Here is a 24,229-nt window from a genome sequence, read left to right as displayed (position 1 = left end):
TAGGTGGGCGTGGCCACGTCTCTGGTGCGGGCCGGAATACGGAAGACCCAGTCCTTCTCTGGGACTGGTCCCTCGTGCCCACCTCCACAGTACTCCCTGAGCGCCCGCCCATAGTTTAAACAACTCTCAACTAGCGATAGCTCTGAGAAGCCAGCACACTTAGTGGTCTCTTTTTCCCTCCAAGGCTGTCTGCCCCGTCTCTGGTGCCGTTCTCTCCGCTTGAGTCACTAGCACGAGGGCCGGGCCCCTGCAGACCTGTTCTAGTCGCAGACGGTGTGGGCGGCCGAGACACTACCTTAAGGGTGGATCTGGCCCAGAGCAGCTCAAAAGAGGGTAGATTGGGGCGGGAGCCATCGAAGGGCACCGCACCCAACCATTGATCAATGTGTCTGGAATGCTAGTCCTGTTTCCCCTTCGGAACAAACTAAGCACTGACACTTTTTTTTTTTCGAGACAGGGTTTCTCTGTGTAGCTTTGGAGCCTGTCCTGGAACCTGCTCTGTAGACCAGGCTCGCCTTGAACTCACAGAGATCTGCCTGCCTCTGCTGGGATTAAAGGCGTGTGTCACCATGGCCTGGCTGGCACTAATTTCTAATATGGCTGGTCTACAACTATACTAATCTCACTTTCCCAACATACCCTAGCCACAACCCCAAATGTTGCAAAAATTTGATTTTACTACCAGGTAAACAAAATGAAGTACATCACTTAGAAAGTAACACTTTATTAAATACTGAGTCGTTTGGCGACATTTACATTTATCTTTATAAAATTAACTCCTCTGTGGTTAAAAAAAAAAATAAAACCTCAAACCATTTGGCCTCTTCTTAGGCAGTCCTTGAAACTGCCTTGAAACTTCAGGGACAGGCAGAACTGGGCTTGCTTTGATAGGAAATCCCTGGGGTTAGGTGCGGTGCTGGCTGGGTAAGGAGCTGGCTTGATCTGTCACGACTGCTTGAAACAGCCAAATGTAGGAGCTTCAGGGCCACAAGTTGAAAGAGAGGTCCTCCCTCCAGCAGCTACTTGTGTCAGAGATGGAGGGTAAAGGGCAACCTCTTCTCCCATCTGCACCATAGGTAAGTGAATAGTATGTCCATCAGAACCTTAACCACTGAGGGACCCTCTCCTGATCCAAGCAACCCACAAGGGCCCTAGCTAACTCTGTGCTGCATCCCTGGTGGATTTCTTTCTGGATAGTGCTGTGGCTCTCTGAACCTTACCTCTCTAAAACCCCTCTCTAGGGCCAGGGGTGTGAGATCTTGGCCTCCCCTGGACTAAAGCAAGAGAAGACACCAAAAGCACTGTGGGCCCTCTAAAGCATATGCAACCCTCATGAGTAACTTGGGAGAGCACGCTGGCCTGGCCCTAGGTTGCTGCTCCTGCCTCCCTACCCAGAAGTGGTCCCTTGGCTGGCTGCAGTCATCAGGATACCCTAGAAAAGGACTTCACACCGGAGTGGCACCCCTCTCAAATGTCAGCGTCCACCCAACACCACAGGTCCTGGGACAGATGTAGGTCTGGCTTGTAACTGTCAGTGTTCTGAGGGGCAGATATGATCTGTAATAGAATTAAGGCAAACTGGCCAAATGAAAGCTCTTAGGCCAAACTCCAACATCTTGAGGCTTTGGAGCATTCTGTGTGAAATATCAGCCCCACCTGAGGGTAAGTAGGAAGAGAAGATGCTGAAGGTATGGTATAGGGCATTTCCATTAGAATTTCTTCTAAATCAAAATCCTCAACCTACCACAGACTCAAGGCAGAGAGTGGCTGTAGATAAGTGTGTGCTTTCACTAGAACCTTTCGCCAAGGTCAAGGAGCTTTAGCCTCTCCTCATAAGTGGCTAGTGGAGACACAGAATATGCTGTGATGCTCAGCGTACACAACACACATCCAGGATGCAGAAGCGGGCACGGCAAGTGGGACAGGGCACACGGCTGGCCAGCCAAGTGTCAGGGCGCTGGGGATCCTGGCGGCTGGCAAACCACTTGCCCATGCAAGTGAGACACCACATGGGACGGCAATAACACTGCTGGCACTCGCCCACCGCTGGCTCCTGGCAGGTCTTCACCAGCTTCACACTGGCCCGTGTCTGCATGCAGCCTATACAGGCCTCAAGCTCCTACAGAGAGATAGTTGGAACAAAAGGGGTTACAAAAAGGCCTACAAGATGGTCTTGGGAGGAGGGAGGGGTACCCCCCCACACTCTCCTCCCACTTGGGCCAGCCCCCACCTGGTTGCTGGGCACTGAATAGGCAGGGTTGACCTCCACCAGGGAGGCAAACGTTTCTAGGAAGAGGTCACCCAGGCTCTGGTGGATGACCACGTTGGCTGCACTTCGGATTGGGGCATGGAGCTTCTCACATAGTTCGCCATATTCCGCTGAGTTCAGTCTGGAAGAGGCATGGCTTGATGAGCTGAGCCGATCTGCCCTTGAACCTAAAGCCACCCAAACCCAAAAGCAGGCAAGGCCAGGGAAAACAAGCTCACTACCTCAGTGAAGTAGCCACTAAAGATGGCCCTAAAGGCAGAGTCTACAGACTTGGTGGTCACTCATCCCCAGTAGAGAGGATAGGAAGAGCCTGGAGCTGAGGGGCCACCGATCTACATTCCTAGGGGATCTCAAGAAGCTGTTGGGACAGCTCGATGATAGAGCAGAAGGAGCAACAAAGAGAAAGCGTAAGGCAAGAGGGGCCTTGAAGGAAGACGGCGCTAAAGGGGTCAAGTGACTGTTGTCATATAGGCGCCAGGAGTGCCTCAGTTCTCCCCCACCCTCAGCACCTCCTAAGAGGTGCATGAAGTACAGACAGGATAAGTCTTGTGCCCTTCATAACCACCACGCACTTACCGAATATCAAAGGGCTGCATAGCAGGGCTGGCGCTTGCCACACGTATGGTAAGAAGCTGCACAGGTAGGTTTGAGTCTGGTGAGAGATCATGCTGCCGAGACTCTGTCACAGTCAAGTGAACATCCTGTTGCTGAGCCACATGCACACGGTATGTTGTCACCTTCATTACCCATGTGTCTGTCACAATCACTCTAGCACCAGGTGCCCCAGTAGCAAACTTGTCAATCCGCCGGAACTCCGTGTTGATGGAAGAGGCAACCGCTTGCCAACCTGACTGTGGAAGGGCATAGAGGGCCAGGGTTTGGGCCAGTGGGTGTCGGGTCCACTTGTCCCAGGACCAGTAGTAGATCAGGGTACAGGAGACAAGGGGAAGGGTCACAGCCAGAAGAAGGAAGAGCTGCCAGGACTCTGAGGCCTGACCAGGGGAGTAGAGCTGCTTTTCTGAAGCTGCAAAGCACATGCCCATGTAGTAGCCTGCAGAAGAAAAGACATCTCAGGGCAAGTTCAGGCTACTGGGTGCTGTCTTCCTCCCATGGTGACCCATCTGAAGACCACAATGATATCCCTATGCTTAGGTGAAAGGAGGAGCTACTTCCTTTTTTTTTTTTTTTTTTGCAGCTCTGGGCATAGGAATGATTGGTGTGAGGATACAGCAGCCCAGGCTCCAGGGAAGTGGAGGCAGGTGTGGTAATAGAAGCACTCAGGCCTGTTTTGAGAGGAAGGTGGGTTGACGAGACTCCACTGAAGAACAGGAGATGGAGCTGGCCAGTCCTCATCCTTGCCTTAGCTCCTAGGGCATCGTTAGCTCCTAGAACATACTGTCCTTACTTCTGCACCTCCACAGCAGGCCTGCCTCAGCTCTTAGTCACAGCAGTGGTACCACATACTAAAGGAAAATGTTTTCAATTTACTACTATAATTTCACAGAAATAGCCAAATAGGAAAAAAAAAACAAAGTTGCTAGGCGGTAGTGGTGCATGCCTTTAATCCAAGCACTTGGGAGAGGCAGGTGGATCTCTGTGAGTTCGAGGCCAGCCTGGTCTACAGAGCTAGTTCTGGAACAGTCAGCCTACACAAAGAAACCCTGTCTCAAAAAACAAAAACAAACAAAAAAGCCCTAGAAAAACAAAAGGACTATGAGTTGAAAGCCAGTGTGGTCTACAAAGGGAGTTCCAGGACAGCTAGAGTTGTTACACAGAGAAACCCTGTCTTGTGAACCATCCCCATGCCAATAAAAACAAAAGGAAACACAATGACGAATAGAACTGACCACCAGCGTACCTGAGGCAGTTCTTTGGGCTACATCTTGGTCTCTGAATTTTGCCTCCTCTGAGGAGGCAGATCCAACATAGCCCATCTCAGAGCTGAGACACTGTCCAAGAAAGTAAGCAAGTACTCAATGATAGGGCATGTTGTAAGAACAATGGAACCAGTTTTAGGGCCCTGTTGGCACAACAGGGAACAACTCAGACAACAAAACGGATTATAAATTAGATGGTAAGGTACTATATGGGCAGGCTCCAATCTGCAAAAACCAATAGTAAATGTTTACTTTTACCCAACTCACAACAAGTCAAAATAACTTGTTATGGTTCCGTAGCAACCAAAGTCAGCTCTACTGTCTGCTCTCGATATAATCTCCATGAGTGACTTGTGCTTACTAACTTTGGGTTCCTTGTTCAGGCATGAGATGAGCACAGCTAGGGGGCATCCAAAAACCCACTGGACAGACCTTGGTCAAGAGTCCTGCCTCAGAGCTCCACCTTCTTTATCTCCTTTCCAGGGCACTAGGTTCTCAAGCCAAACAACTACATGGCCATGCCAGCTCCATCTCCAGTTCTCCAATGCAACCCACCTTCCTAACAAAACAGGCCTGAGTGCTTCTATTACCACACCTGCCTCCACTTCCCTGGAGCCTGGGCTGCTGTATCCTCACACCAATCATTCCTGTGCCCAGAGCTGCAAATCTGGCAGGCCATCAGACATCTGTTCTCCGAGACCTGCCTTTCCGTGTCCCTGTATCCTCCAGAGGTCTCCCTCATCTGGTTCCTAGCCTCCAGTCATTGCTATATCCCAGCAGTTCCCCTCATGCATCCTCCAAACAGCTGACATATGGACCTCTCAGAGGCTCCACTAGCACGTGGGGTGCCACACACCACTCCCTTGGACAGGACCAGAAACCTAGCCTGGCTAAGAAGACTGCATCAGTGCACCCAACCTTGAACGTCTTCATCTCTGCCTGCTCTCTCCACACCCACCTTCCCCAGGTAGCCCTCCGACTCCTGTTGAAATGAGTCAACAGGAGCCCTTTCCTAGAAATCGCCCAACATCTCAACGCCAGTCACAGTGATGTCAAAGACTGGGGTCCGTCCCCGCCCGAGCATCACTCTCAGGCCAGCGCCTGGGCCACCGCCTCCCAACCAGGAAGAGCATGGGATGCCCTAGAGCGCGCAGCTTACAGCCTAGGCTGCAGGGATGCCGCTAGCTTGCACCTGCACTGACCGGCATCTGCGCCGGTTCCGGCGCGGAGCCTCCTCACTCTTGGAGTCTCCAAGCGCCCGGTTAAGCACCAACCACCGGCCCGCGCACAGGAGGCTCACCCAACGGCAGCAGTGAGTGACACAGGAGCGTGGCGGAAGTGCGACGAAGGTGGTAGGGCACGAAAGCGGCGTCCTCGCTGCCCAGCCAGCCCGACAACAGGTTCTGCACCGTGAGTCCGGCCGAGTAGAACTCGTTGGGCGTGAACACGAAGCACACTGCGAAGACCAGGTAGGCCAGCGTGAAGGTCACCTCAGGGCTGTCCATCGCGACGCCGCTCACCGCACCGGGAAGAGACGGGGGCGTCCAGTCCTGGACAGTTGGTAGGTTGTCGTAGCCACGGCAAAGCCGGCCGCGAGGCACTCTGGGAGACGGAGTTCTAGTCAGGCCGCCCGCGGGGCATTCTGGGAGACCGAGCAACTCCTGTCAAGGGACCCGCAAAGCATTCTAGGAGATGGAGTCCCGCCTCCGGCTGCCCGCGGGGCACTGTGGGAGACAATTACCCCATCAGGTGACCCGAAGAGCACTCTGGGAGACAGAGTCTCCTGAGGCCGCCCGGGGCACTCTGGGAGGACCCTCGGAACCCCGCGCCGACCCACAAGTTGTGAGCCACCCAGAGGCCCCCGCGTGGGTGCAGACTCTCCCTTACAAGCAGCTCGGAGAAGACACTGCAGCTGGTTCCATTGAACAGCTGAGAAAAGCCAAGCAAGGGCGAACCGCTCTCTGACCGCCTTCGCGGCCGACCCTGAGACTGTCGGGGCCATGGTGGACCCCACAGTGACAGGCTACCAAATAGCCGACTTGGCCCGCGATGCTAGGCTACGGTTCCCACACGCCCCGACACTCCCACTGTGCCCTCAGTCCCGGAAGCGGAACTGCCTGCTTGTGAAGGGCGGGACCAGTACGGCCTGCTATTGGCCGCCAGCGGCTGTGGCGTTCTTCTCCTGCCGCGCGCTGATTGGCCGCGGGACGTCAACTCTCGATATTTGAATCTGGGGCGGGCTCAGCGGACCACGGTCACGGACGGCCAGAGCCAGAGCTTGTTTGGAATTACTTCGTCTCGGTTTCTCCAGCTCGGATTCCTAGCGTGGAGCAGGGGCGGTGCTCCTTCCTTGCGGTAGGCGTCGGCGCGGGCCCAGGGCCCGTCAGCAGTAGGCAGGTAAACGGCGATTTCCCATTTCCTGCGGGCGAGGGGTGGGGATCAGCCCCGCGGATCTGGATTCCTACAGGCTGGGTTGCGGCTCCTTTCACCCACAGCCTCGCTCTCTCCCTTTGTTGAGGCCCACCCCTGGCCCAAGGGTCCTCTTTTCTGGGCTAACGGCCCACCAAGCCTCCTAGGCAGGACTGGCGCCCGCGGGCTGCATTCCGTGCAGGTCTGAGCCAGCTGATGTTCTCCAAAGAGGCCACACGTGACTATTTATCTCCCCAGGTTCCTGTTGTTGTCGAGTGTGTAGTGTATGAGACTCGCGTCTCGGAGCCAGGACATTCCTCTCCCCACGTCTCTTTCTTTCACCTTTTCTGCAAAACTGTTCTGTCTGTTGTCTGTTGTCCTGAACCCACTATCTCAGGGATGGTTTCTTGTTCCTGGGCCAGTGCCTCTAAGTTACCCTTCTATACAGCCTGGCCACAACCTCAGAAGAAATGGCTTTTCTTGGAGACTACAGATGATCCTGCCAGATGGGTTTCCCTTCTTTATAGCATCCTTCTCTGAACAGGGTCCTTCAGGGCCAAGGCCTTTTTCCTCAACTCTAGCTACCAGGGTGACCTCATGCCTGTACCTATACGATTTGATTCAGAAATGCTATTTTCAGTCATGTTCCCTTAATTTTACACACCTGCCCACTCACTGTTCCAGGTGAGAGATGTCTCATCCTTCATTCTCCCACTCGCCATACTCCACCTGGGAGACCATCATCAATTTTAGCTGTATCGTCTCTCATAGGCACCTGACCCCATGCTTAATCTCACTAAGGCAACATCAAAAGCTTCCGGATGCTCCCTCTCCCACCCCACAGTCACTCTTGCACCAAGAAGACAGCAGAACCAAGAAGCCGGGCTTGTCAAGCTTAGTACCCAAAAACTCCCTCCAGGGCCTGGGGACATGGCTCAGTCAGTAACATGCGTGACAAACAAACATGAGGACCTGAGTTCAGGTCCTTGGCACCGCCTAAAAATTGGGTGGTGTGGCTGCACTTGCCTGTGATCCTAGCACTGGGCAGGCAGACTGGAGGATCCCTGGAGCTCACTGGCTAGATAGTCTTGCTGAATCAGTGAGCCCCAGGTTCAGTTAGAGAATCCAATACGGTGGAGAGTGATTGAAGAAAACACCTCATGTCAATCTTTGGTCTCCCCTTCACCCACCCACCCCCACCCACCCCCACAAAAAAAATCCCATCCTAAGCAAAAGCTGGGTCAGCTGTTCTTCCACTTTCTTTCTTGAAAGACTTCATCCAAGGCCACACAGCCTGAGCTTGTGAATTCCATAGTCATCCCAGTGCCTTTTCCCCATGCTTTCTGATAACCAGCTTTTCAGGCCAAAAATCCTAAACATTGGTCTTGATTTCTTTTCTCCTTACCCCATGTCCTATGTACCTTGCTGAGCAACCTAGTCTACCTCTCTTTGGCTACAGGAACCTCTGGTTCTGTCCTTTCCCTTCCTGTTTTTCCTCATGGACTCCTAAAGCAGAGTTAGCAGCAGCTTCTCTTTGTGATAACCCCCCTCCCCAGTACCTCTCCTTGTTCTTGAACCCCCAGGAACCCATGGTCCCCTGCCTCTGCCTCTCAAGTGCTAGGATTAAAAGCATGTGCCACTATTGCCCAGCTTCTTTGGTTTTCTTAAAGCCAGGATTACATCCCCTAGCTCTTGCCCTACAGTGTAATACATTAATGGAAGTCATTCTAAATACTTGGTTCTCTTTCTTTCTCAACCTGAACCCTATTAGCAGTTAGCAGTATACCTGATACAATACAAGGGACCCTGAGGCTTTCTCTGGCAGATGACACCTACTTGAAGTACTAATGGTATACCTATGAAGGGTACTAGCTTTACCTATTCAGGAAGAAGTATCTCACTGCTGTATTTGTGGGGTATTTCTGTACATTGGGCTGCAGCATCATTGACTTCCTAGTGACTAAAGCATATTCCTTTTTTTTTTTTTTTTTTTTTTTTTCAGAATGAGTCTGCATATCTTAAATGACGAAAATGTCCCCAGTGAAAAGAGTTCAGAAAGCTGTGACTTCCTGTTTTCACAACCGGAACTTACCGGAAGATCCTCTGTTCTCCGTCTGTCACAGAAAGAAAATGTACCACCCAGGAACCAGGCCAGAGCCACAAAGGTAAGTGTGGACTATAATGTATGTACTCATCAGGTGCTCTGGGATTGGCTTTCTGAGAACCTTAAACTGTAGTACTTTGGCTTGCATGTGAGGGCTTGTATCATGGAGCATGTACACTCTCCTCACCTTTCACTAGGTGACTTTTCAAACACCTCTTCGGGATCCACAGACACACAGGATCTTAAGTCCTAATATGACCAGCAAACTTGAGACTCCTTTTGCTCTGGATGATGATATTGGATTAGAAAACAATCACTGCGTCTGCTTACAGAAAGAGAAGTAAGTGTTGATGCCATTTCACGTCCTGCGAGTCTGTCCTCTCTGAGGGTTGTTGCAAAACCTTCAGTCCTGTCATAGCTGGACTATTTTTTTCCTCTGGTCACTGCCCTTAAGTGAAGAATCTGGCACAGTTGTTAGTGGAGAGTTAATCGTCAGATAATTGGACCATTTTAATTCCATACTTCACTCTTTGACTGGGCCCCTACCACCCGGTCTTTATTTCTATAACTTGATGGAATGACCAGATCGCATTTCCAGAAAAGGTTACCTACAGTCTCCTTCCTATTGAGTTCCGATCATCTCTCCCTCCTTGAAATCAGCACTTGCCTTCCCACACTCAACACTTGGAGAGAGCAGATAGAACTCATAGGCAGAGAAATTATCATGTGATCAATTAGTTGGAGCTTGGGAGATGACTCCCTTGGTACTGTTTGCTACACAAACATGAGGCCCTGAGTTTTATCCTCAGTACCTACATTTAAAAAAGCCCAGAACATGGGCTGGAGAGATGACTCAGTGGTTAAGAGCACTGGCTGCTCTTCCAGAGGACCTGAGTTCAGTTCCCAGCAACCACATGGTGACTCACAACCATCTATAATTACATCTGATGCCCTCTTCTGGTGTGCATAAAGACAGAGCATTCATGTACATAAAATACATAAATAATAAACCTTTAAAAAAACAAACTCAGAACTATACACCTTTAATTCCAGCCCTAGTGAGGTGGACATAGGAGAATCTTTGGGACTTTCTGTCCAAATCAGTGACCTCCAAGATATAAAGTGGAGAATGGTTGAGAAAGCTATATCAAGTATTGATTTCTGGCTGCTTAGGCACATGTACATACACCACGCATGCACAATGTGCATACACATCCACATATCTGCATGCAAACATCCACAAAAGAGAAACTAGTAAGAACAGTTTTGGCTAAAAGGATGGGGAGAAGCTTCATCCATAAGTACATTAGGCATTTCCCTGTAGGAACCCTACTGAAATGACAAGCAGATATTAAGGCTTTTCCTGTAGAGGAGGTCCTTGGAATTAGCACTTCACCAATCTGGTACCAAGAACACATCTTTATCGAGAGTAGGAGGGGTCTCTGGTATGATTTTGTTCTGTTTTTACTGATTCCACTGTTGAAACTTTTTATTTTATATATATATCTCGTAGAAAAATATGAGGAATAATAAAACATCACTCCTGTTCACTCCTGTGCTCTTAACTTTAATGCCACGACATTTCTCTGGGTTGTGTGCCAGCTCTGTCCTATCAAAGCACCCCTAAATCTGTTGCTCTTTTCAGGTGTCCTTGTTAATTTATAATTTTATTTTGTATTTTTCTGAAATCCAGTCAGATGAGATTAGCATTTAAGTCAAACACTTTTGGTCTATAACAGCTTCCTCAGAAACACAGAGCCAGTATTGGCACTTGGCTGCTATGAATCTAGCTTACTTTGAGGCCAAGGAAGTTCTTGTCTCTGCCTTATCTACTGGGAGGGCAGCTCTGAGTAGTCACTTGTGAGCTTATCCTTGGTGGCCTAGACACATGTATGTGCCATAATGCCATTCATCATTTTAAGGTATTCTGCTGATGCTGCATACTAAGGATAGCATGATGCCCAAGCTCATGGAGCTTGTTTGGTGGAGGGTGGGGGAATAACCAGAGTGATCAGCTAGGTATTTGATTTTTTTCAGGGATTATCTTCTAGTATGGCCAAGGTCCCAACCTAGGAGGTGATGTGGCGGTCTTTCAGTTCTTACCTTATGAAAGGATGGATCCAATCAAGAGAGACATAGGCAGTTTAAGTAGGAGATTATTTAGCACAGAACCAGTTTAGTTAGTAAAGCTAAGCAGAACACTCAGACCTAATTTATAAGGCCTCAGCCTGCCCCAAGATTGTAGCAGCAGGCACCCAGACCCCCCCTTCCTTCCATTTGTGTTCATCTAGTTCTAAGAACTCAACCCCAACTGGCCCTCTTTAGGCAGATGGGGCCACAGACCCAAGTCCTCAAGAAGAAGCCATTGGCCAAATGGTCATCCATTCAAGTCATGACTCCATAAGGCTAGAATTTGACTTCTCTGATGAGACCACCAACACAAAGGTGTCTTCACCAAGGACACTGGCAGAGAAACCTGGCCTCCAGCTTCTCCTGAAGAAATCAGAGGCCAGCCAGGAGCAGGCCCCCAAAGAAGCAGAAGAAAGAGATGGGACCAGAGAGAGAGATGAATGTCCCCAGCCTGCTTTCTGGGGCTCTTACCACCTTAACTGGGGAAAATTGGATGACTCAAACTTCAGTCTATTTGGAGGTGACTCCAAGTATAATGGCAAAAAAGCTAAGTTCCCAGAAAGTCCCAAGAACAGGTTGGCCTTGCCTGTGGCTGAGTGGCTGAGTGCTGGGCCTACAGACGTGGAGAACTCTCCAAGCCAGTAAGTAGGAAAGGGGAACATTGGCATGTCAGGAGCAGTTTTGTTTTGTTTTGTTTTCCAAGACAGGGTTTCTCTGTATAGCTTTGGAGCCTGTCCTGGAACTCACTCTGTAGACCAGGCTGGCCTCTTCCTCCCAAGTGCTGGGATTAAAGGCGTGTGCCGCCACTGCCTGGCAGCAGGAACAGCTTCTTAATGGTGTGTATAATCTGGAGCCTAAGTGCAAAAATAGTTCATTATTTTATATGCATTGGTGTTTTGCCTGTGTGTAGATCTGTGTGAGGGTGTCAGAAGCCCTGGAACTGGAGTTTCAGACAGGTATGAGCTGCCATGTGGTTGCTGAGAATTGAACCCAGGTCCTCTAGAAGAGCAGCCAGGGCCCTTAACTACTGAGCCATCTCTCCAGCCCCGATGCCACTTCTTTACGTAGCCAGCATACTACTTCCCTTCATGGTCTCAAACAGATTTCAGGATTGTCCAAAACTAAAGCGGCACAGCTTTAGAGTCCCTGTCCCAAGACCATGGGAGAGGTGCTCCAGAGTTGTCTGTCTTGAAGCACAACAGCACATGTACAGCTTAACTAACAATCAGTACAGGTAGTTCACCTCTAATCTAGGACTGTAGCTGAGGAAGTCAGATAAGAGTTTGAAGCCAGACTTGTCTATGTGGTGAGACTGTCTTCACACACACACACACACACACACACACACACACACACACACACACACACACACACACACACACACACACACACACACACACACACAAAGGAAAAGCACAGGCTACCACTCAGGTGAAAGCTGGTTGGTACGGTAATCCATTGGCCTTAGGTATTCCAGGAGGCAGCTGTGACATGAAATTAGGTGCTAACGTGCCAGCAGCCAAATAATCTGTTACCTCCAGAGAAAACTTTTGTGTATCTTTTAGCATGAGCAGCTTCTCAAGTGAACAAGAGGGAGGTAAATAATAGTTTAATGCCAGAGCAGGGAACATAGGGAAGACCCAGCTCTGATGACTCTGTCTCTCCAGTCAGCTGCCTTTAGCCCCAGTGGATGATACACCTGTGCTTCAGATGGCAGTCGAGATCCTAAGCGCAGAAGGTGAGGTACAGGTATGTATGTGTGCACAGAGAGGTGCTATCATCATTGTTATATACTGTGTAGAAAAAATTAACAGGGCATCCAGGTGTGGTACATACTTTTAATCCCCAGCCTGAGACCCTGTCTGAAAACAAAGAAAAATAACATGGCAGAAGAGGCCACCAGCAATCTTCTGGTGACAGGGTGGGACACAACACTACTATTTCCCTCCCCTAGAGCTGCCTCCCCATCTGGGTTTATTTTAAGGAGAATAGGTAAGGCAGAGCCCCCCCCCCCCCCCCCAATCCAGGACCTCACTGTGCAAGGCGATGCTTCCCTTTAGGAGGGAGTCTTGAATTCCTCAAGCACTTCAGCTTCCACAAGTTTTCTGTACGGTGAGCTGGTGGCACCTCCTGTTGAGCCAGTGATGGAGCCTTCTCTTCAGGGACCAGAGCCTATCATGGATGACAAACTGATGGTGCCTCCTGTTGAGCCAGTGATGGAGCCTTCTCTTCAGAGACCAGAGTCTATCATGGATGACAAACTGATGGTGCCTCCTGTTGAGCCAGTGATGGAGCCTTCTCTTCAGGGACCAGAGTCTATCATGGATGACAAACTGATGATGCCTCCTGTTGAGCCAGTGATGGAGTTTTCTCTTCAGGGACCAGAGCCTATCATGGATGACAAACTGATGGTGCCTCCTGTTGAGCCAGTGATGGAGCCTTCTCTTCAGAGACCAGAGTCTATCATGGATGACAAACTGATGGTGCCTCCTGTTGAGCCAGTGATGGAGCCTTCTCTTCAGGGACCAGAGTCTATCTTGGATGGTGACCTTGCCTCTTCTGAGCCAGTGCTGGAACCCTCTCATCAGGGACTAGAACCTATCTTGGACCCAAATGAGGAGAGCTTCAGAGACCCAGCAGAAGGTATGTAGCCCCAAGGTGTCACCATCGGTTCCCTTAAAATCCCTGTGGATACTTAACACTCTTCGAGTTGCAGGTAGTTATTCCACAGGCTGTTTCTCTGGCTAATTCACATGTAAATTTTTGGTCCTTAAAAAGATGAGATACTCGGGGTTGGGGATTTAGCTCAGTGGTAGAGCGCTTGCTAAGGCCCTGGGTTCGATCCTCAGCTCAAAACACAAAAACAAATAAAGATGAGATACTGTCTTAGTTAGTGTTGTTATTGCTGTGATGATACACAATGACCAGTCAGGCAGAAGTGGCACACATCTTTAATTCTAGCACTTGGGAGGCAGAGACAGGCAGAGTTCTGTGAGTTCAAGGCCAGGCTGGTCTACAGAGTGAGTGAGTTACAGGACAGCCAGGGCTACACAGAGAAACCCTGTCTCAAAAAGACAAAGAAGAAAAAAAAATTTCAAGGTCCTCTTTAGCTACATAGGGAGTTCAAGCTGGCCTGGGCTGTCTCCAGAAAGAAAAAGTAACAGGTCACTCCATGGGTTCCACATCATCACATTCAGTGAAACTTGGATAGAATTTTAAGTGTCTTTACTGAATATGAAGGGGGAGAGAAAGGATTCCTCTCCCTGTACAACACTGGGACCTTGGCTCAGACTTCCTTCATAGAAACAGGGAAGCTGCTAGTCAGGCTGCTGGGAACAGTCTCTGAAATTTTTTTCAAAGAACAGTGATCCTGTTGGGCATTGGTGGCTCACACCTTTAATCCCAGCACTTGGGAGGCAGAGGGATCTCTGAGTTCAAGGCCAGCCTGGTCTACAAAGTGAGCTCCAGGACAGCTGGAGCTGTTATACAGAGAAACCCTGTCTCAACAGCCCCCTAACCACCCCCCTCAAAAGAATAGTGATCCTACTCTGCTAAGTACTTGGGTATGCAGCCCTCAGGGCCTCCAGTATTTGAAGTGAAGACTACTATTATTCACTCTTTCAGTTCTAGGTACTGGCGCTGAAGTGGATTATCTGGAGCAGTTTGGAACTTCCTCGGTAGGTACTTAGCACTTGATGGCAGCCTGAACTGAAATGTGTAACCCAGTCAGCCTAGGCCATTTACCCTTGGTGCCTGGAGCATCCTGCAGTTCCTGTATAGTGTCTGGTTATGTCTGAGTCTAAGAGCCCTTGTCTTGCACAGAGTTCCAACCCAGGTGCACCCCTCACTCCTAGATAATCCTGGACCCATCGGTGTGTGTTGTCTCCCTTGCCCCCTTTGCTCAACAAGATCACGCTGGCTGTGTCTGTTAAAGTAATGGTGAATCTTGCTGATTTTCCTTGCCCCATCTCTCCAACTTTCAGTTTAAGGAGTCAGCCTGGAGGAAGCAGTCTTTGTACTTGAAATTTGATCCCCTCCTGAAAGAAAGCCCTGTGCGGCCAAAGCCAGTGGTCCCGGTGACAAATAGGTATGTCCCTCCTTTGAAGATGTTAGCATGTATACTAACTGATTAAAAAATTCTAGAAAAGGGCTAACTGAACTAGAGTAAGTAATGGTGCAGGACATGTATCAGGTAGTGTGTGTTTTAGTAAGGAGCTCTGCATCCTCTCTTCACACAAGCCACCTAGTAGACACAAGTAATAAATACACAATAAGGTACCAAACTGGGCCAGGTCCGATAGTATTTGCTTTTATGAGTGGAATTCTAGTTCCACAGTCGTGCCTGTTCCTTCATGAATCACCTAGGACAACTTATACTGTAAAGGCAGATCTGAATAGTTGGGACAGAAGCCATAGGGCTTCAAATCTAACATTTATGGGAAAAGTCCAGGCTAGTGTCTACTTTTTTGGGAAGAAAATGTAATCGAAGTATATTGAGAATTACTTGCTAAATCAAACATAAGACCCTTGAAACCAGAGAAGAAAAGATTTGCCACCTCTAACTAGGTATTCACCCTGTGCAGTCTGAAGACACCACAGTAAGGTAGCTACCACATCTGCATAGCTTGCCATGACCAACAAAGCATCAGGCATGAGTAGACAGGTAGGAGAAGGGGGACATAAGCCAGTAACTGCCAGGCCCAGTTCTCCATTTTGGACTCCTAACCTTTGTTTGTTTGTAGACTAAGACCCAAACACAAAGCTTGTTAAGACAACACAACTGACTTTTATGCCCTAGTCAATACTCAGAGCATGAGGTGATCTTGCTTCCTGTTTGGTTTCAGTATACAGGATGCAGATGAGTCTAGCTCGGGAAATCCAATGGAAGCCAAGCTTGTGGACCTAGATTTCTTGGGAGCTCTGGATGTTCCTGTAAGCACTTTAGCATCATTGGAGCAATTTTTGTGGTCTAAAGAGATGAATGAGATCTTGAGGGCCTATGTTGTACCCCCACAGGTGCCAGGCCCATCTCTGTGTGTCCTTGAGCCTAGAGGTCTCCTTCCTGCAGAGCCTATTGTGGATGTGCTGCGATACAGCCAGAAAGACCTGGATGCATTGGTAAGAACAGGCTGGTGGCTACTTTGTAAAAATTGGAGGCTGTTTGGAGAAAGAGCTGAGAGCTAGGTACAGGTTATTCTAAGTGCAGTTTGTACTATGACCAGATACACACAAGCTGCCTACAGGAATTTCCTATATGCATCTATCTGTCTCAGATCAAGGAAGAGCACCAGGACAGGCCTGAGGGTCCCACACTGAACTTGGGCCTGTGATACCTGCTTATATACAGCCAACTGGAACGGGGTTATGGCACCCCCTTGTGGCTAGTTGGTTAACACACATACTCCCTGGGTGCCTGCTGGGTTCTACCACAGCAGGTTGCCCTCATGAGCATAGCCAGCAGCCCTACTTCTTGGCTTCATGAATGGAGTTCCCGTAACTCAGTGGCATGGCTCCAGAGACCTTGGATGTGAATGAAACAGTCCCTGGTGAGAAAGACACCCCACAGACCTCTGAGTGGTCCACCTGCCAACCCATGTGTGTGGCTTTTGTAGGTGAATGCGACACAACAGGAGAACTTGGAGCTGAGGAGCAAGTATGAGGACCTCAACACAAAGTACTTGGAGATGGGGTAAGACTGCAGGCACCAATGCTGACCTAGATCTACCTGCACGATGAGCCACAGATACTCATCCTCTCTCCTTCTACAGGAAGATCGTGGATGGGTTTGAGAAGATTGTGTACAAATCAATGGGTGAGTGCTAGCTGTGCCCCTCCCCTCCCCTTGTGTTCTGAGGTAACAGTATACTGTCCATTTCTTCTCCTAACCTGTGCTCTGAGAGGTGAGTGTTCCTGTTTGGTTTCAGTATGCAGGATGCAGATGAGTCTAGCTCAGGAAATCCAGTGGAAGTCAAGCTTGTGGACCTAGATTTCTTGGGTGAGGGCTAATGAAGGGAGGAAGTACCCATGTGACTGACATTCACTGAACAGCTGGTGGCCAAGGCTCTAAAGAGGGACAGATGCCATGCAACTTGTTACACCATGCACTGTCCTGGCTTCCCCTCCCCAGAGATAATTGCAAGTATCAGAGTGGAAACCCAGGTGTCCCTATAGGAATCTGTTAAGCCAAGAGTGGCCAAGACAGGTCTTCCTGCTCTCCTTCCCCCTAAGACCCATACAGCACATGACACATGTCCTCACATGAACCTTAAGTCCAGCACACTGGCACTTGCTTCTTCCAGTCTTGCTGGTGTTTCCTCAGCATCTCACTGGTAGGTCCTGGGCTAAGCTTCTCATGAGGCTGACAAGAAAGCAGCAGCCACGTTCTAGGCCTATGTTACATCTCAGAGAACATGGGGGGTGGGTGCTTGTGTTATGGGACACTTAGTAGTGTCCATACCTGATGCACCTTGCTCCTGGCTCCCCATCTGTCCTGCTACTCTGTCTCACCCCTTGTTTCAGAGCTGTTTCTGGCATTCAGTATAGTAGCTGCTTCCTAATCCCAGATACTTAACTTTTTAAAGAGGATGCTGAGAAACAGAAGGAACTCTCAGAAGACAATATCAAGAAGGTTCTGAAAGAGAGAGACCAACTTACTGCAGACCTGAACTCTATGGAAAAGTCCTTCTCTGACCTTTTCAAGAGGTTTGAGAAGCAGAAAGAAGTGATTGAAGGCTACCGCAAGGTGCGTTGTATCCCCTTTGGTCCTTTTACAGGGCATAGCCCATAACAGTGGGGCCATGAGCTGTGCTATGTGTTCCTGGGTCCTTGACTACTTTTTGTTGGCACCAGTCCATGTGATGGCTTATCAACAAGACAATCTGTACCCAGTAGATTCTGGTGGAGAAGTATACCCAGATCTGTGAAGCATAGATTTTGGAGGCTGTAAGCATGGAGTCTTAGAGGAGACTGGGTGTTTCCCCATTCAGTGGTAGTATGCCTGGCATACATGAAACCCTTGGCTTAATCTCCAGTAACACCCCTCCATACACAAACACACATACACACACACACACACACACACACACACACACACACACACCAAAAAAAAAAAAAAAAAAAAAAACCTTGCAAGAAAGGGCAAACTGAGCTGGGCAGTGGTGGTGCACGCCTTTATTCCCAGCACTCAGGAAGCAAAGGCCGACCTGGTTTACAGAGTGAGTTCCAGGACAGCCAGCTACACAGAGAAACCTGTCTCAAACAACAACAAAAGGTCAGGTGGTGGGCAAACTGGATTTTCCCCCATGGTGTCTGTGGAGAAAACAAGTCATTTGGGGAGCCAGCTACTGAGTTCTAGTACCTCCTGCTACATGACCCGCAGTAGTTCACTTTTCCCTGTGGGTATGAGAGGCCCAAAGAGTGTTGTGGGGAGCAAGGCTGCATATATCCCTCATGGTTGTGCTGTCGTCAGCCTGCAGTGTGCAGTGGTTCTATTCATGACTTGCACTCTTAAGCAGAAACTGATGTCTGGTACTACAGGGTCTGGGGATCAGACCCGAGTCTGAGGTGCAAGTCCTGAAGCTGTCTGCACCTTGAAGGTGGGATAGACGTACATGTACATCAAGAGGACTTTTGTAAAGGGAAATGTCAGGTTCTGAATCACTAATGTCCTCAAAGCCTTAAGTGTTTACAGTCTGCATCTGACCCTGGGACTCCCCATATGCCAAGCCTGGACAGGCTCTGGCTCTGATGGAACAGTGCACCATTAGTGTTTCCTGTCTGCTTATTCTCAAGAATGAAGAGTCACTGAAGAAATGTGTTGAGGAATACATAGTGAAGGTTGAAAAGGAAGGCCAGAGGTACCAGGCATTGAAGGCCCATGCAGAAGAAAAGCTCAAGCAGTGAGTTCCAGATACCCATTCTGGGGGGAGGCCTAGCCAGCTTGTTGCTGGGCCAGGCCTAGCCTGTGTCTGTTTCTGCCCCTCAAGGGCAAATGAGGAGATCGCCCAAGTACGTAGCAAGGCCCAAGGAGAGACACTGGCCTTCCAGGCAAGTCTGAGGAAGGCACAGATGCAGATCCATTCACTGGAGAAGACTGTAGAACAGAAGGTAAGGCCGGGCCCTGCTCTGGGAGTTGACTTTGATACAGAGACTGCCTGGCCATATCTTTTTTTAAGTTTACATTCCCTACTAGCCACCTCTTTCAGGAAGTCCAGGGCCAGCCTTTTCCTTTCTAGTCCCTGTCCTACCTGAGATAGGTGGGATCTTCCTAGCCAGTTGCCACTCCCTCTGAGACTCTGCAGAGACCAGCCTCATCTTTTCTCCTTCAGACTAAAGAAAATGATGAACTGACCAGGATCTGTGATGACCTCATCTCTAAGATGGAGAAGATCTGACTGCAGCAGGCCATCACCAACCCTCTGTTTGCCCATTTCTTTGTCTTATTTGTCTCTTGTGTGTGATCTTTAACCCCTGTTCATTTCTAAGTTAAATTACTTTGAAGACTAAAGTTTAATTTCAACTCAAAAGTCAACCCAGGTTCAGCTTGTTTGAAAGTGTCTTTCTACAGTTCTTATATAACAGTAATTTTCAACCTTCCTAATGCTGCGGACCCTTTAGTACAATTCCTCATGTTGTGGTGACCCCCAAACCATACAATTATTTTCATTGCTGCTTCCTAACTGTAATTTTGCTACTGTTATGAATTATAAATATCTGTGTTTTCCGATGGTCTTAGGCAACCCTGTAAAAGGGTCATTTGACCCCCAGGTTGAGAACCGCTGTTATGGAAATTTGGGAAGGAAGGTGGGGTCTAGTGAATCTGGTTAGTTTCACAGACTTCCTGAAGCTGTTGTGTTTTTACTTCCTGGAGGTTCAAATGGAGTGTTTTGCTTCCCTTTATCCTGTATCTTCAGTAGTTTCCCTCCAAGATGGAAAGTTATCTCTTGAAGAACTGGCCACACAAAGCCTAGCTCTGGCCTGAGCCTCAGCCATCTTGTTTCCTTGGCTGTAAGAAAACACCTCTTGAGCCTGCTTATCTGTATCTCCCTAGGGAATGAGCAGATAGGAGATGATGGGTTCAAGTCTTCCCCAATTTCCAAGCATCTAGTCAGCCACGTAGCTCGGGAGAAAGGCACCCTGTATTTGAGTTTCTGTTGCCGTGAAGAGACACCATGACCACAGCACTTCTTACAAAGCATGGTAAGAAGCATGGCAGCATGCAGGCAGACTTGGTGCTGGAGAAGGAGCTGAGAGTTCTACATCTTGATCCTCAGGTAGCAGGAGACTGTACCACACAGGGCATAGCTTGAGCATATATGAGACCTCAAGCCCTCCACAGTGACATACTTCCTCCAAGGCCACACTTCCTAATACTGCCATCCCTATTGGCCAAGCATTCAAACACATGAGTCCATGGGGCCATTCCTATTCAAACCACCACACACCCTATCCCAGAGACCTTGGGACTATATAGATCAGAAGCCAAATAGACCCAAGTTTCTACATAAAATCAAAGCTGTCGGGCTGTGGTGGCGCATGCCTTTAGTCCCGGCACTCGGGAGGCAGAGCCAGGTGGATCTCTGTGAGTTCAAGGCCAGCCTGGTCTACAGAGCAAGTTCCAGGACAGGTTCCAATGCTACACAGAAAAACCCTGTCGGGGGGGGGGGGGGGGGGGGGGGGGGGGGGACGACGACGGGACGACAACGAGGACCAAAAGCTTGATGAGTTTGCTTCTGACCTGACACAAGGGTATAGAGGTACCTACACCTGTGGTGCTAAGTAGACTCCATGTGGCAATGAGCCCAAACAGACCTGAAAAAGAAATGCTGTCTCAAGATGGCAGCAGCCGCTCCCACTGGTTTCCAGCTTTCTGCCACCCTGCAGATAATGAAGGGAAGCTGTGGACCATGGTACACCAGGACAGACACTTAAAAGCTTAGTGTCTAAAGCTGAGGATGGGTAGACCATCTCAAGGCAAACAGCAACTAAGGTTAGTGCCTCCCTGGCCCTGTAATAACAAGAGTGGATGGGCACACGTGTTGACTCCAGGACAGGCCCAGGAGCTCTACAGAGCCCAGGAATTCTGAACAGGCATCGGCCCACCCTCTGGTCCTAAACTCACCTGTGACCTAGTCAGCCCCTGAACCATCAAGCAGGCTGAGGAAATCTGCATGTCTAAGTGGGACTGAAAATCAGTACTGCTCATGTACTTCCAGAAGACTCAGTGTAGGGGTTAGAGCACAGCATACAGGGACAGGTGCCCAGGCCTGTGGCTGAACCTGAGGCAGTGTTTCCTCTGAAAAGAGAATGTGGGTCCCACCCAGAGAGAGACCCAGGCCAAGGTCGCAGCCACTCCAGAAGCAAGCACCGCTCAACCAGTGAAGATTGCCTGCTAGTCTGCAGCTGGGGGCTGGAGGTCCTCAGGTAGTTACTACCAGGAGTTAAAGCCAGCTGTGGGCCACAAGAATTAGAGTGAGCTGCCGGTAATAGAGGTAAGTGGGGGCCTTTATGGAAAACAAACTCAGAAGCCAGTAACCTGGGCCTCCCAGAATGCCTGTGTTAAACCTGTTTGGAGGATAGTGTCTTGCTAAGGCAGAAGGCTGGTAGAGCTAGATCAGACATTACTGTGACAGGTGTCTGACCAGCTCTGTGGGGCCGGGTACTGGGCCTTGGACCTCTCTCCTCAGCCCAAGTCTCCCAACTCACTACCATGTTCTTCCAGATCCACGGACCTCCTGACTGGTCTCTTAGGACCATGGCACTCCTTGCCCAAGACCCGTCCCACAGCAGCCTGACACAGATAAAGATGAGGCAAGCACACTCCCCTAGGGGGGTCTGCTTGCTTTTTTGTTTTTATAAATTATCCTTTTTTCCATTTATTTTACATGCCAACCACAGTTTGCCCTCCTTCCTTTCCTCTAGTTCCCACCCCTGACCTAGCGGTTCCTAATTGCTGAGCATGACAGTTTGCTAGGTTCACTTCAGACACAGGCACTGAGGCCCAGAGAAACAGCAGTCACTGAGAAAGGCAGGGTATGGCAGCACCTCTCTCACCTGGGTTTAAGGGTCCAGCAGGGCCTGAAGCCTTGGAACTGACCAGCTGCCCACAAGCAGGGTAGCAATATGGTTGGTTGCAAGGGTTTCTTGTTGCTTGGGGCACTGTTAATGAGGCCTTGAAAAGTAGAAGGCTGTAGCTAGGCCTCCTCACAGGCTCTGTCTGTCTGACTTCTCCAGTCCTTCTGAGAGCTGCCCTATACCCTGCTGGGGCCTCTCCCAGCCAAGCCAGAGTCTGTCCAGAGAAAGTCCTGCAGGCAGCTGGATGCATTAGGGTAGCCAGCCTGGCCTGGGGCCATGCTGAGGACACCGGCCGCCCAGCAGCAGCCTGGGCTGAGCCACTTGAGGACAAAGGAGCCTTGTGTAGCTGAATGGGCATTTATCCTGGGGGCTGAAGGGGGCCCTGGCACTGGTCCTCCGTGAGTAAACATGACCCTAGCTGGGCACACAGCAGCAAGGCCAGACTTCCGTAGCCCCGTGTCCCTTGACATTACACAGTGGGTACTTGTGGGCCTCTTGCCAGGGCAGAACATGGGAACAGGGAATGCCATGCCCTAGAGGCAACTGGGAGGAGGAGGAGGAGGGGTTATTACAGTGCACAGAAGTAAAGCATCACAGAAACCCACCCCACCATGCCACGGCTCCCCCAGCTAGCAGCCAACCTCCACTGTTGAAGATAAAATGTGAGTCTTCCCTAAAAACGTGTGCGCTGAAGCCTAAGTTCCCAACAGGATAGTATGAGACTTTAGTATCCTCGAGGTCATAAGCGTAGAAAAGCCTGATAAGAGGAGTGTTAGCCAGGCATGGTGGCACACACCTTTGATCCCAGCAACTGGGAGGCCGGGGAAGGCGGATCTCTTGAGTGTGAGGCCAGCTTGGTCTACACAGTAAGTTTCAGGACAGCCAGGGCTACAAAATGAGAACTTGTCTCAAACCACCCCTTGACCCTGCCTCGATCCAAAATAGTTGAGCTCAGCCATATGAACATGGCTAGCACAGGCCAGGGCAACTGCTTCCCCAGACACTGAATGGGCTGTACCTGTCCTGTTTAAGAGGTCACTGTCCTGTTTAAGTCCCCTCCCCAGCCCATGGTGACTTTACTTTCACAGCCCTGGTAAAATAAGCTCACCATCAGAGCAGCGGCCTGGCCACAGTCCACCCCTTTAATCAGCAGTCATAGGCCAGGGTGGTGCTTCTGGGAGCTTGAGCCCCACCAGATGAAGCCTACTACTGACCTCTGGGTTCCAAGACCACAGAGGAGTGAGTGGGCCCAAGCTGCCTTCCTGGGCCAGACAAGATGCTTTAGAGAGAGTTAAATGGACCCTGCTAGTGGATCTCCAAGCCGAGCATCATCACCCACAAGATGGTGCCTTGCCGGTTCACAGCCCTGGCCCCCTGGCTCACTCCCGCACGGCCTCCTACTGGACCAGGCGCTGCGCCCAGCCCATGATGAACCCTAAACACTTTGGACCCCTCAGAGTCCTCACTAGTGAAGGTCCAGCCTCTGGAAGGCCCTCAGTGGTGTTTGTCTTAGTAGAACCTTGACATCCAAACCTGAACCCTGAACTTCCTCTTTTGAATCCATCTCTGCCTGAAGTGAAATGAATCCATCCATGTCTCTTGTCTTTCTGGAGAAGGCCTCAGAGAGGCAGGGCTTATAAAGAGGCCACCCAAGAAATAGGAACACACTGGAATGGGTAGACTTATCTCTGTATCTGAAATGGGCTTTACCTTTCTGGGGTGTTCTCAAGGATAGATCACAGAATTGAGGTATGCCCAAGGAATATAGAGAATCCCCACAGCAGCCCTATGTATGTAGGGGCAGGCACATCTGTGCTCATGTTACTCTGTGGCCTCTGTTACTGACCCCAGGAATTGATCCCAAGCCTTTGGATTTATCAGCCATCCGGTCAGGCAGCCTGCAGGGGGCACCATTGGACAGGCCTGAGCCTCTAATGTAGTCCACAGGTGCTGTCTCCACCAAGCCAGCCCTTTACTTCCAGGCTCCTGAACCTGGGCCTCTAGTAGCATACCTTGAGGCAGGCGCTGAGGACCCTTTTGGCCTTCTCATCAGACTTTAACCAGCTAGCTATAGCTCTGATCATGAGTGCCCTCGCCAACTCGCACCCCGCCTCTGTCAGGAGGAACCCCATGCCAGGCCACAGCAAAGAGGTTTCAGGGCTTCAAGGGGAGGAACTAGTCATAGCAGGCACCATCCCATGCTATAGGACAGGAGTCTGTAGCAAAATAAAACCTTACCCAGGGCTCAGTGGTGAGCAGATGCGGATACTGCATCCCCCAAACTCCCACTCACCATCATCTATTCAGGGCTGACTACTCTCCCCTTCACATTCTGAAGGAGCAGCCAGAACCCCCAGAAAACCTGGC

The 24,229-nt window shown here is 49.9% G+C and overlaps 2 protein-coding genes across 5 annotated transcripts; one reads left to right on the top strand and one right to left on the bottom strand.

Moving 5' to 3' along the window:
* Positions 1–708: 708 nt before the first annotated feature.
* On the bottom strand, positions 709–5,780 carry Tmem129 (transmembrane protein 129, E3 ubiquitin ligase). Of its 3 annotated transcripts, none has more exons than XM_052736228.1 (4): positions 5,447–5,780; positions 2,846–3,320; positions 2,231–2,390; positions 709–2,119 (listed from the first exon to the last, which is right to left on the bottom strand). In XM_052736228.1, exons 1-4 carry the CDS (start codon positions 5,649–5,651, stop codon positions 1,871–1,873), a joined length of 1,089 nt encoding a protein of 362 aa, XP_052592188.1. In that variant the 5' UTR covers positions 5,652–5,780; the 3' UTR covers positions 709–1,870. The 3 variants fall into 3 exon arrangements, with proteins under 3 accessions (XP_052592188.1, XP_052592189.1, XP_052592190.1); XM_052736229.1 differs by having other exon boundaries at positions 5,349–5,454; XM_052736230.1 differs by lacking the exon at positions 2,231–2,390 and having other exon boundaries at positions 1,993–2,119.
* Positions 5,781–6,429: 649 nt separating this feature from the next.
* Tacc3 (transforming acidic coiled-coil containing protein 3) lies at positions 6,430–19,687 on the top strand. 2 transcript variants are annotated; one of them, XM_052736226.1, is made up of 15 exons: positions 6,430–6,543; positions 8,558–8,720; positions 8,857–8,999; positions 12,457–12,538; positions 12,850–13,432; positions 14,414–14,466; positions 14,773–14,876; positions 15,634–15,721; positions 15,806–15,907; positions 16,402–16,478; positions 16,558–16,601; positions 17,371–17,531; positions 18,581–18,687; positions 18,775–18,895; positions 19,117–19,687. In XM_052736226.1, the coding sequence occupies exons 2-15, from the start codon at positions 8,559–8,561 to the stop codon at positions 19,180–19,182; spliced, it is 1,893 nt and encodes a 630-aa protein (XP_052592186.1). In that variant the 5' UTR covers positions 6,430–6,543; position 8,558; the 3' UTR covers positions 19,183–19,687. The 2 variants fall into 2 exon arrangements, with proteins under 2 accessions (XP_052592186.1, XP_052592187.1); XM_052736227.1 differs by lacking the exons at positions 6,430–6,543; positions 8,857–8,999 and having other exon boundaries at positions 8,614–8,720.
* Positions 19,688–24,229: the final 4,542 nt, after the last annotated feature.

This window comes from Peromyscus californicus, unplaced genomic scaffold, assembly GCF_007827085.1.
Source record: "Peromyscus californicus insignis strain IS unplaced genomic scaffold, ASM782708v3 Scaffold_13__1_contigs__length_99412109, whole genome shotgun sequence".
Lineage (NCBI taxonomy): Eukaryota > Metazoa > Chordata > Mammalia > Rodentia > Cricetidae > Peromyscus > Peromyscus californicus.
The sequence above is the reverse complement of the archived record's forward strand: the minus strand, read 5'-3'. Positions and strand labels throughout refer to the sequence as shown.